At 49.7% G+C, this 11,772-nt stretch overlaps 1 protein-coding gene across 1 annotated transcript; it reads right to left on the bottom strand.

Moving 5' to 3' along the window:
* Positions 1 to 6,103: 6,103 nt before the first annotated feature.
* On the bottom strand, positions 6,104 to 11,341 carry LOC131215636 (homeobox protein unplugged). Its single transcript, XM_058210027.1, has 3 exons — positions 10,450 to 11,341; positions 6,671 to 6,900; positions 6,104 to 6,583 (listed from the first exon to the last, which is right to left on the bottom strand). The coding sequence occupies exons 1-3, from the start codon at positions 11,339 to 11,341 to the stop codon at positions 6,104 to 6,106; spliced, it is 1,602 nt and encodes a 533-aa protein (XP_058066010.1).
* Between the last annotated feature and the right edge of the window lie 431 nt (positions 11,342 to 11,772).

Here is an 11,772-nt window from a genome sequence, read left to right as displayed (position 1 = left end):
GTTGTCAGCTATTGCTAGGAATATGGTCCGGCCTGGGAGCGCCCAGACAAGGCCCTCGATCCATTTGCGGTGCGAAGAACCGCGCCGGGGGGTGCGGTCAGTGATTGCGAAAATTGCTTCGACGGCAAAAGAACCGAAACGGGCGAATCTCAGCGAAAATGGACCGTTTTCGGGAACGGATTCGGGAGCTGGAGCGTCTGATGGGGTTTGTTGAGGCCAGCCATTGAGTGGATGCTGAAATTGTGTTCCTCGGGACAAAGCAGCGGTAACCATTCGAACTGCTTAAATACATAAAAGTTCATTGAAAGTAAGCTGACAATTACCATACCCAAAAACCCCTTGATAGGTAATTAATTCCGTTCTCTACTCACGCAACACGCGGCGACGTTCGCGAATGATCCGTGATTGCATTATTGTCTAAATTACGACGAAAAATGTCTGGCCAAGATTAGAAGCCATCCGCCATCCGTGTACAGAGCCTTCCATCGATCATTTGCATCAGCACCGTCTTCGCCTCCCGGTGTCCACTGACGGCCAAGACAGACATCTAGACGCTACTCGGGGAAAAAAACACTGCAACCCACCCCGTGGTCCGGGCTCTCAGGTCGGTTGGCCACTGGCGGCTACTTGGTGATTCCTGGTGCGGTGGCCCGAAGGGAACAAAATTATCGCCGACAATCGCTTAGCGAAGCGGGGAATGCTTGGCAAAAATTTAAAGCCGGACGCCGGTGTTGTGGCCTCCGGTGGAAAAACGAAACGAAGGGAAAAAGACCACGAAAATAGCGCGTTGCTTCCCATTGACCAAAATCGGTGGCGATCGCGGCTCTAACGCGATCGAATTGATATTCGGCGCCCGTCCGCGGAATGAATTGTTTAATTACTGCGAATGAATCGAGATTTGTTGGCTCGGGCTCGGGCACGTGCGATGGAGCAGGGCGCGCATTTTCTAAGACAGAGTCTTCCTGTCCTGGCCACCAGCACGGGGCTTTAATGTCGTTTGTCGTTCGGTGGTCAATCATCCTCAGCTACCGGCAGCTACCGTGTGTTTTTGTCGGCATCGTCGTCAAAGAAGCGAGGCCAACAAGGTAGATTGGTGTAATGGGCATTATGTTTGGGCATTTCGACGGTTGGACTATGGACAGAGCCGAGGGCGAAGGCTGCGAGGCCACGAAATGCATGTGATCAGGTTTGCATAATATTATTCAAATTTTGTCGGTAGAATGCAGAAAATGCACTGTGGTGGTGTTGTCGAGGGGCTCATATAATTTAAGTTAATTAAAGTTTCGGAACTAAAGTTCTAAACCCGAGTTCTAAATTGAACAAATTGATCGCACTCGCATTAAATTAAATTCCTCCATTAAATTAAATACCCAACTTCTAACCCATAAAGCCCGGTTGCAAACTTTCTTTACCAGAAACCCTTCCCGCAGTCCCAATGAACCCCTTTTCCCATCGACCAGAGGGCGCCCAGTGTGCGTACGCCGCTTTATTCGCCGGGGACAAAATAATAACAGAAAAAAAAACTCCAAACCGATTCCGGTCTCAAGCCGTGACCGATGAAAACATTAGTTCATTCTGCGTTAGTGTGGCCGGAAAATTCCGAGATCCTTGCCGAACACACGGAGACGGCCGAGGGGCGTGCCCGAAGTCATTAGTTTGTATGATGACAAAGGGAAATTTTATTGCGTGTCCTGTTTTTCCTGTCCAGCGTAGCTCCGGTTGGCCACCGCTTCTTTCCGCCTCTCGAAGAAGTCCCGTAATTCGTCCCCTTCGGCACCACAGCGGGCTGTTCCGGTTCGCCGTCCGCCAGCGAACGACCGCATCGATTACTGGCTTCCGGTTGCTTCCGGAGGACATCGACGAGCTCGGCAGCTCGGTACTTGTGAAGCCATTTTTTAGCACTACCGGCCACTACGGGGTGCCTCGCTTTATCGCCTTGTATCTGGTCCTTGGCGGCGTCACCACCGACAGGACGTTTTTTCTGCTTACATTGCAGCCCCGAAGTCCGAAATGAAGTGCCGGGACTTTGGCGAGGATGGGCAATGGTTTTGCACTGCGGAGGTCGTGAATTTTGCCACAGCAATTTGCTCACTCGCAGCGGGAAGCCGAATGGACCGTGTTTTAATCTGTTGACTGCTCGCCGTCGGAACTTTTTATTGAGTTTGGTCCAATCCGAAGCCGAACACTGGGGGTAATAACGTATCGATCTAGCTTTAGATACCTTACCGCGAGTACGTGGACGTGCGAATCCAATTATCCGAAGGCTGGATTGATTTATGACAGGATCCAGCCGGAACCACGCGAAATCATAGGCACTGCGGCCAAAAACACCCAAAGCTTCCCAAGCGGACCAAGCGAACGACGCAACGGCGTGTTCGATTGTCAATTCAAACCCCGGATTCCGCGTGGTCCGCCAAATCGTTCCACCGCGTGCTCTCACGAATCACAAAACGGCGATCGGTGTTGTCGTCGTCGCCGGTGGAACGTCACCCGGTCACGATTTATGCGATAGGTTTATTGATTGATTTTTAACGATATGTAACCCGATATATCAAACGGACTGAAAGGGGCAGTGGCCGCACCGGGCTCGGGAGTTATTTATCCATCTCGCCCGAGATTGACGCTGCTAGCGCCAACCTACTTAATTCCGCTCACAGAGTTAAGAATTTCGGTAGGAACCCAGCTGCGCAAAATTTAGCATAAACCGTTTCGGAAAATCCCACCATTTCTGCCAGCTCGAAAGTTCACTCCTGAGGACTTAATTATTGATCCATGAGATGTTTAAGGGCAGACTGACAGAGAGTCATAATTGTTTTGTTGCGCCCTTTGCGGCATTCGAAGTAACGGTTCTCACTGGCGAAGAGTCCATAAACGAAGGTTGAGTAACGGGCCCACAGACGGTGACACAAACAATGTGTGAAAGAGTTAAATTGAGCGTACCCAATTCTTCCACCAAACGCCTTGGCCTTGCTCCGTTGACCGCGAAGGTTTCCAACCGCCCGGACACTGAGGACACTTTTGGAACCCGCTTGGTTACCAAACGACCCACATCTGCAAACCAGCTGCGTGGCGTGAGGACCCTGGCGGCCGTTCGGTACATTCAAAGGAAAGGCGTTAATTAATATCGCACGCCGGTCCTTCGGTGGTGGTCTTCGGCAAAATCGGGACGATGTTCAAACCCGGAACCCGGGCGCGACCACAGGAATCGCGAAAAACGCCGACCGAATGCGATTCCAATGGGTGTGCCGGGAATGCTTCACTGATCTTGACTACTTTCCGTCGCAGTTCGCTTGGTCCGATGGCCCGGGAGCTCCCCACGGGATAGTGGTGTGCGCGTAGGTCAAAGGATTTTGAAGCTGCTTGCCGACCGTTTCATGTGAGCCGACCAACCCGGCCAAATTCCAACGATGATTAATTTGTTGTAAACACCACGATACCAATTAAATTCGCGCCAGCCCATAATGCGATGATTCATAGTTCATAGTTCGTAGCAAAATAGGATAAGCAAAATTCTGTACATTAACGTCGTTTGTTAATTCAAAATCAGGAACTAATGTTCTGACACGATAGATTTTCGTACATGCATCTGCTAAGGTGAATTATGTAACTATCTCCTACTATCGATCGATCATCGATCGATCATCGAGAACTTTGAGGAGTTTGCTTCGACAGCTTCATTCCCAATCACCACCAACAGCTTCCGTAACCCTTGCCGTAATGATGCATCTTGCGCTTAAAATGCCTGCCGATCGCCTGCAATGCTTTTGATCGATCGGTCGATCGACGGAGCCACCCCAGCCCAGCGCCAAGTGTCACTCACTTCAGTGACACTTCATCATGACCGCGCCGTTTATCGATGGGCAGTGCGAAACAATAGTAAATCCGGCCCCGGACGGGGGGAGGGAACTTACGTGAACGATGACAAATTATCGGCTCCCTTTCGGCCCTTTCCTCTCTAATAATTCTAATTTGTTAATTCTCCGTTCACGTTGCAAAACGCGCGGTGAACGGAGAAAAGCGGCATCCTGCCGTTCGACCGTTTCGGAAGTCAGTTGGCGCGCGAAGGGACAAAAGATCAATCCCGGATCGGGTACCCCTCCTAATCGGTGTCTCCGGTGAAAAGGGCACGTACCGTCGGAGGCCACATCAAAAGCAACACCGGCCCCGAAACCAGTGCCCAAACCGGCGTCGAAGGCGTGAACATCCATTTCGGATCCGACCGCTTCGGGATGTCCTTTTGGTACGAGCCGAGAAGAAAGCGCAGCAGCTCGAGAACAGGGAAAAGGCGTGCGACACCTGGATATAGCGATGAATGAACGGGCTGCCGGCGTGACTGTGGGCCGATTCCGAAAAAAAAACTGTTCGCCAGCCCGGCCGAGAAGGAGCCAGCCCGGTTAACGACAATTTGGTGCGTGAAATTGGCCCACTTCGTCACGGCCACTACAACCCGGTGTTGACTTTCGCCCGTTAATCGATGGTCGTTGTTTTATTTCCGGTGCCGCCGCCTCACGCGCATAAGTGTTCCCCCGGCCAGTGCCAGACCCTGCACACGAACCCATCTGTCCGCTCCCGGGGACGGAGCATAAAATAAATTAAATCCCGCCACAAATGTGCGCCGCACAATAGCCGACCGAGGGGCAGGCGAAACGGCAGAAACGGGCTCTAATCGGGCTAATCGGCCGCGGCAAGAGAGGGCAACAATTAATGGTGGTAATTCACTGCTCCGGGCTCCGGTGTTAGATCCCGCCCCGAAATCACAGCACCCGAGGACCTTCCGAGGGCGCCCATCTGTGGGCTGCAAGAGGCCGAATGGGACTCGGGATGGGACTCGGGATGGCCTTTCGGTCCTCCGTGATTAATTTTATGCACGCCGAGGTGTGTCTCGTGACCAATCGGGGCGCCGTCACGATCGGCGTTATTTACGTTAATGTCCTCCTCCGTTCGCCTATTGTGAGATCTGGAAAGAGGCATATCAAATTGGGTTCTACACAAATTACACAAACTTAAGTAATCATGCTTTTAGTTCTCAGATGAACGCCAGCTTCAATCCCGCATTCTTGTTTCTTTTATTAATCACTTATCGAATAAAATCTTTACAGTACACTTTCGGTTAGCTACCTCCTTATTTTTATCGCTTGACACAAAAGAGTTTTAAGTAGTTTAAATGGTTAAATGACATAACACTAGACCTGCCCTCTGCCCCGACTGTACAGCTCCTGCTGGCCACAGCACACCGAACGCGGTTTGGTTATCGCTCAATTAGGTTCGACGGGAGTTGGACCTCTCGGACCATGTTGGCCACCACCAGCACATTCTGGTTCTGATTTGTGCAATTAATTTAAAGTACTCGACTATTGCTTTCAATTACGGCGCGCCTTTATTCCCTTTTGCACTCGCACCTAATGTTGCTGCATGTTGTTTCTATCGCTTGACAAATTGGTCCTTTCCCATCGCTTCGTGTCATTATTTATTTTTTAGTATTCTGGTAAGTTAAAAACATTAAAAATAAAACAGGGTTGATCGATGGCGTTAGAGAGGCTTGAGAGATTTTGAATTGATTTTAATGCTGACTAGTGACACCGCTGAAGGAAGGCTTGCTAAAGGTCCTTGTTCCGCGGGGGAGACCCCGGTTTCCATTTTCACGCGCTTTAAGAAAGCTACACACTGAGATCAACTTGAGGTAAAACAAATAGAAGATCGCCACATTGCGAAGCGCACTCCACAGTAAACTTGAACCAACAAATGAATCGAAAATCGCTCTTTTTTAGCGTCCACTCAACAATTACACTCCGACACAGGCAATTACCGGTTGCCTGTCCCACGCTAGTCCCAGCAGCAGTTTTAAGTGGCACATGTTCCGTCGTGTCCGGTCAGCCCGGTTCGCCCGCTTAATTGAGTTGATATAAATTGTTTTCTGTCACCAGCCTTGAGCCCAGTCCCGGAACCGCTGGAGCTACCGAAGGCCAGCCGGACGGGGAAATCAGGAAGCAATCTGTGTGTTGGCCACCGCCGGAACCGTCACTTCCGGAAACGAACGATTGTGCCCACTCGCGATCACGATCACCCACTTTTGTCACGATCACCACTCAACCACCGTCCGCGTTCAGAACGTTTTTGGGTTGACCACCGGAACTGGATGGGCCGCGGGTAGCGAGGCACTGTGTGGTGGTTGGGCACCGATCGAACATCCGAATCGGGCGGCCCCACCGGTAAACCCACCGGGTCCATCGGCCGGTAGACCGCCAGCGAGCGGCACTCCTCCGTCCGGTCTGGCAGGCACTTCCGCCAGTGGCGGTTTGGGCGGTTTGTTTGCTCCGAACCGCTCGAAACCACCCGACTCGAAGCCAAGGTCAGCCTTCCGCAGTTCGGCCTTCGGTCCGACCAGATTCATCTTCTCCATCTGCTGGTGCTGCGAGCGGATCGCGAAGCGGTTCACGTGCACCGGAATCGGGACGACGATCTTGTTGGTCGAGCCGGACCCAGCGCTGCCGGTGCCGGCACCACGGCCACCGAGACCGTGCGAGTTCAGTCCGGCCTTTACCCGTTTCCACTTGGCCCGACGATTCTGGAACCAGATCTTAACCTGCAAAAGGGGGCAATCAGGCGGTTTGGTGGGTAAGCCGATGGGGCCAAATGGCCGGACGGGAAAAAATCCTTGGACGCTACCAACCTGCACTTCGCTCAGCTTCAAACTTGTCGCTATTTGGCTTCGCTCCGTGAGGCTGAGATACTTTTTGGCGTGAAACTCTCGCTCCAACTCCAGCAGCTGCTCCGAGGTGAAGGCCGTCCGACGGCGGCGTGATTTGGAAGATTCGTTGCCACTGCCACTGCCGCGTTTCGAGGATGCGTTTGGGCCGCCTTCGTCCTCCGAGCACGCCTCGGAATCGGAATCACCGAGATCTGGAGGAATGGGGTGGGTCAGTAAGTAAGTAAGTAGCAGAAGGACATTCATTAATTAATGATATTCGAAGGAGAATGTTGAGGATCATTAAGTATAAGTAGTTTAGTTATTTAGTTGGGTTGTGGATTTATTAGTATTGGAGCTGAGCAACTGAGCTCAATAATGGTCTTACTGGGGGGCTACATGAGGTGTTCCGTAATGATTTTGACATTAACGATTAATGCCAAACTGCTGCGGCGCTGTCAAAACGTTTACGGGTCGGCAGAACCCGAGCGTAAACCCGAGCGTAATTATTTTTTTCATACGCTTTTCTTACAAACAGAGGATAATTTATGTTCTTATTTCCTGGTATAGCAACAAAATCGGAAAAAACAGATAAAAAAATTCAGAAATCAATTAATTTCTCTTCTATTTCTATTTTCTTGGACCAAAAACACGAACGTAAACACGTTTGACATTTTGTTTTTAAATTTTTGCTGCCACACGAAGCGTAAACGTTTTGACATTACAAATTAATTTTACGCTAATTTTCACGCTTCGTGTAGCCCCCTAGTTAGATAATCGATCGATTATGTTATCATACTCGTATTTATCGTATCCTTATCTATAAATCTTGTGAAGTCGCTATTATCGCTATTTAAATACAAATTTCTTTCATAGTATTTTTTTAATATAGCGTAATAAATCGCACAACAGAATAGTGGTTTGCTTCGTATATAAATCATGTTATCATAGATCGATTTTTTAAAGATTGACTCAATAATCAAGATCAAATTCGCTAGATTTTCCGATATTCTATGGAGAGTTTTTTTGATTGATTAACATGTACCATTCGATCAGATCATCATCATGGTGACGAATTGATTCTTCGACTATATTGAACCTTGAAGATCAACTGACCTCAACCAATTAAGAAACAAGTGTAAACAAGTAAAACAATTTCACATCCAGTAATCATGTAATCTACGTACAAATTTTGGCACCCCCTTCGGTTTGCAGCATCTCCTGAACCAACACCATTAATCTTCGTTGAACGATATCCTGTGTTCCGGCGAGAAATAAATCCTCAGCCAAACACACTCCATGTCGTGGTAAATCAGTGCCCGTCGGTAAGTCAAAGGCCCCCTTAACTCGATAACCCACTCGACGAACGACTGATCCCACCAATTTGTAGCTCATAATGTTTCGCCAACCCCCGCCGAGGGGTTGAAAGGTGGCCTCGCCGAACGACTGAGTGAGAAAAATGCCCTCCATTCAGCCACGAAACGTCGCAAGTTTTCACCCTCCAAAGGGATTGCTCATCTCGTAAAAAAACGGCAAGAAAAGTGATGCGCCACGGAAAGGCGCCAGTTTTCATTACCACCTACAGTGAAAGTCAATTTAGCAGCGGTGGCAAGTGGCGTTCCTGTGGCCACCACCACCCCGTAACGATGATAATCGAATCATAATTCGCCACCGCGAACGTCCTGTCGGGTCCGGGTGTGCGTAGCGGCAACCAGCGTCCGGACACAACCCTCGGCAGGAGCCACGTGACGCCAGCGGCACAAGACAACGACGGCTCCAAAACGTGCGCTCCGGAACGGTAAATTATTCATAATCCGTTTAAGTGAATATTAACACACTCCTTCCGGTGGTGCGAGGGAGAGTCACTAGGGTCCGAGGGCCGAGGGCCATGAAGCCGTCTATCGGAGGTGGGGGAGCGGACCCTTTTGGGTGCATCCTGCAATCTGAGCGAGAATATGTTTCGAAAACGGTTCGAACGGCAGCAACCGGGTGCGAATGTCAACCCGTCAACAGCGTTTTAAGTGTTTTTTGGATGGGAACACGGTGCGACTGACAAAGCATTTAATCGATTCGTTTTGGATTTTAAACTTTATTTTGAATTTTACAAGCCTATTTGAAAGGCGCAACGGAAGGCATTTATGATAAGCCGTAGCCAAGTCGAAACTTCATAAAAAGTTCAATTCTACAGGGTGTTTGCCTTTTGGTAGATTTAACGAAATCAAGCATTAAGTTTTGTTTATGAAATGAACGTTTCAACGATACTCTCTAATGCTTTTGGAGTATGTAGAAACTCGTTAGCAGAATGAATTAAATTATTTTTTACTATCCTTTAGGTCATGCATGTATTTTGAATAGATATGATTGATTCATCACTAAAAATATGGTAGCCTAGGGCTGCGTATGGCAAATATAGCAAAGATCGGTCATTCAATTCTCTAATTTTTCCAACCAATTGAAGTAATAAATATCAGATAGTGATTATGATAACGTTTTATCCGTTTTGCGGTTACAGAAATTTTGAGAGTAATACAGAGTTTTTTCTTCTCTATTTTCATAAAAGAACTTTAAAAAACACATGTAAAAATCAAGTTTGTACTTTGCCATGGCCGTCTAGCGATCTACGGAAACAGTCGATTCTGATAAGATAATTTCCAATTACCTTCTCCGGTGTTACCTCGGCCATAACTTGGCTAGTGCCAATTTTCAAATGCTCCAAAGTTTCAGGTTTGTCAGCATAAACACGAACGCTGTCAAATCGCATGATCTTGGTGGCCAATTGATATCACCAAAACGTGAAATTACACACCCAAACTTCAAAGTTTTCGCGCAGAAGATCGTCAACCGCCCCGTGTGTTTTGTGACTCGTTGCTCCTTTTTTCTGAAACCACATATCTTCTAAGTCCATTTTTTCAATTTCAGGCAAACCAAAACATTGTTATCGTCTGACGGTATCCTTCGGAATAGACGGTAGTGGCCCTCCCTTCATCGTTTTCGAAAAAGTAGAGTCCTATGAAGCCGCCATCCCATAGTGCGCACCTTACAGTTACCTTTTCTGGAAGTAACAGCCTCTCTTCAATCGATTGAGGATTTTTAGTGTCCCAGATGCGGCAATTTTGCTTGTTTATGTAGCCGCCGATTAAAAAATTTGCTTCGTCGCTCAAGGACCCACGGTTTAAAAATTTTAACCCCTTTTTTTGTTGCTCAGTAATTCATTTTTTAAAATGGTAGACATTCAACGAAAAGTTTCGCATTTCAATTGACAGCTACATTCGAACACTGTAAAGTTCCACAGTCCTGTGGTTTTGAATCTACAAAATGCAGAATCCTATCTTTTTATGGTGGCTTGTAATTGAGTAACAAAGACACTTAATAGATACAACGATAAAGTAGATAAACCGATCAAAACTACATCGTTCGGCGTATCGAATTTCAATTGAAATCAGGTATCGTTAGCAAGCTACAGCTACTTTCAACGCGCAATGGAACAAATTGAATTTGGCTATCATAATAGTACGGGGCGAAAAGAAACAACCGGGAAAAAAAAACCCGATGCAAACTATGTATCAATTACGGACGGCTTAAGCAGCACAATGCCGTGATCCGTTACAACCGTCGCGTCGAATCAAATTAAATCGTGACCAATCATTTTCAGGAACGGAATCGGGAGTAAAAAAAGTCGAGTCGAACTGTTCCAATCGATTCCGATGACTCACGGGCGTGTCATTAATCTCGCTGGCCGGGAGGGGGGGATCGCCGGGACTTACCGGGATTTTTGCCACCACAACCGGACGGTGAAAGTGACAGACTGATGTCGTCACTGCACGCCGACCCGTCGGCACTGTCCGCACCGTCCGCCGGTGCGCCACCGTCTTCCTCCGCCGCCGACCGGTCTAGGCCGGTGTCCTGCGATAGTCCTGTCACGGCGGGCCGTGTCGTCGGAGCTGCCGCCGCTGGTAGCGGTGGCTGCGCCGGGGAAACACCTCCCGCTGGCCCATTGATGAATGGCTCTCGATTCCCGGCCACCGGTCGTAAATAGTCACAAGAGTCACCATTCGGGTGCACCACTCCCGCGAACGGAATCCCCTGGTATCCCGTATACCCGGGACCGTAACCGGCCGCGGCGTACACCTTCGACAGCAGACCGACGTCGTTGGCGTGAAATTTATCACCACTTCGGACGCCGCTGCGGCCCCCGGGCGGCGAGTTCGCGAGGTCACTTGTGTGCGATTTATCGTGGCCCAGCAACGCCGACAGCTTCTCGTTGGCCGCCTGCGACAGATAGCCCACCGGAAGTCCGACCGTCCACGGGTGGTACAGCGGGGGGTTGAAGTTGCTGCTGAACGACAGCATGGCGGCACTGTAGCCGGCCGCGGCGGCTGCGGCCGCCGCCGCCAGATACTGCTGCTGTTGCTGCTGCTGGGAGGACACTTCCGGATCGGTGGGGGACGACGTCGATCCTCGGTCGTCCTCCACCGGATCAATCACGGGCGAAAGGGACACAGGTGGTGGTGCTGGTGGCGGTGGCGGTGTGCTGCCGGTACGACGGCGCTTAACCGCGATCAGGTTTTCGATCGAAAAGGATGTGCTCGGAAGGGGACGCGTATACTTCACTTCCGTGTGCCCCCTCGTCGGCGGTGCGGTCGATAGTTTATCCATCCCCGGAACGCCTGGCCACGTCACGTCCGAACCCACCACAATCACCGGTGGAGCATCAAGCGCCACACGATCGAGTCACTGGCTTCACGAAACGAACGCACGGGCAAACGGGACACTTTGACACCGCCGGAACTCGATCCGATCCGACATCGACCAGCGACACTTTTGGACTGGTTGGACGCGCGCGTCCCAACGATGCCGGAACCAGTATGGCGCGTGAGATGTGTTACCATCTCGCTCGCTCACTATGCATTGGGCTGAGCTGAAAAGGACGAAGTGTCTGCGGTAGAAGCCATTTTAGGGAAAAGGAAAAACCAAGAACGTGATGTCTGGGTCTGTGTGTGCTTCTCCTTGGCAGAGGATAATTCGATTAAGATGTGGCCAGATTCGAATCGCTTTAATGGCCGTTGTTTCGGCCCTTTTGTTGTCAT

Source organism: Anopheles bellator, chromosome 1, assembly GCF_943735745.2.
Source record: "Anopheles bellator chromosome 1, idAnoBellAS_SP24_06.2, whole genome shotgun sequence".
Classification (NCBI taxonomy): Eukaryota; Metazoa; Arthropoda; class Insecta; order Diptera; family Culicidae; genus Anopheles; species Anopheles bellator.
Note: the sequence above shows the minus strand (reverse complement) of the source record. Positions and strands in the feature narration are given on the sequence as shown.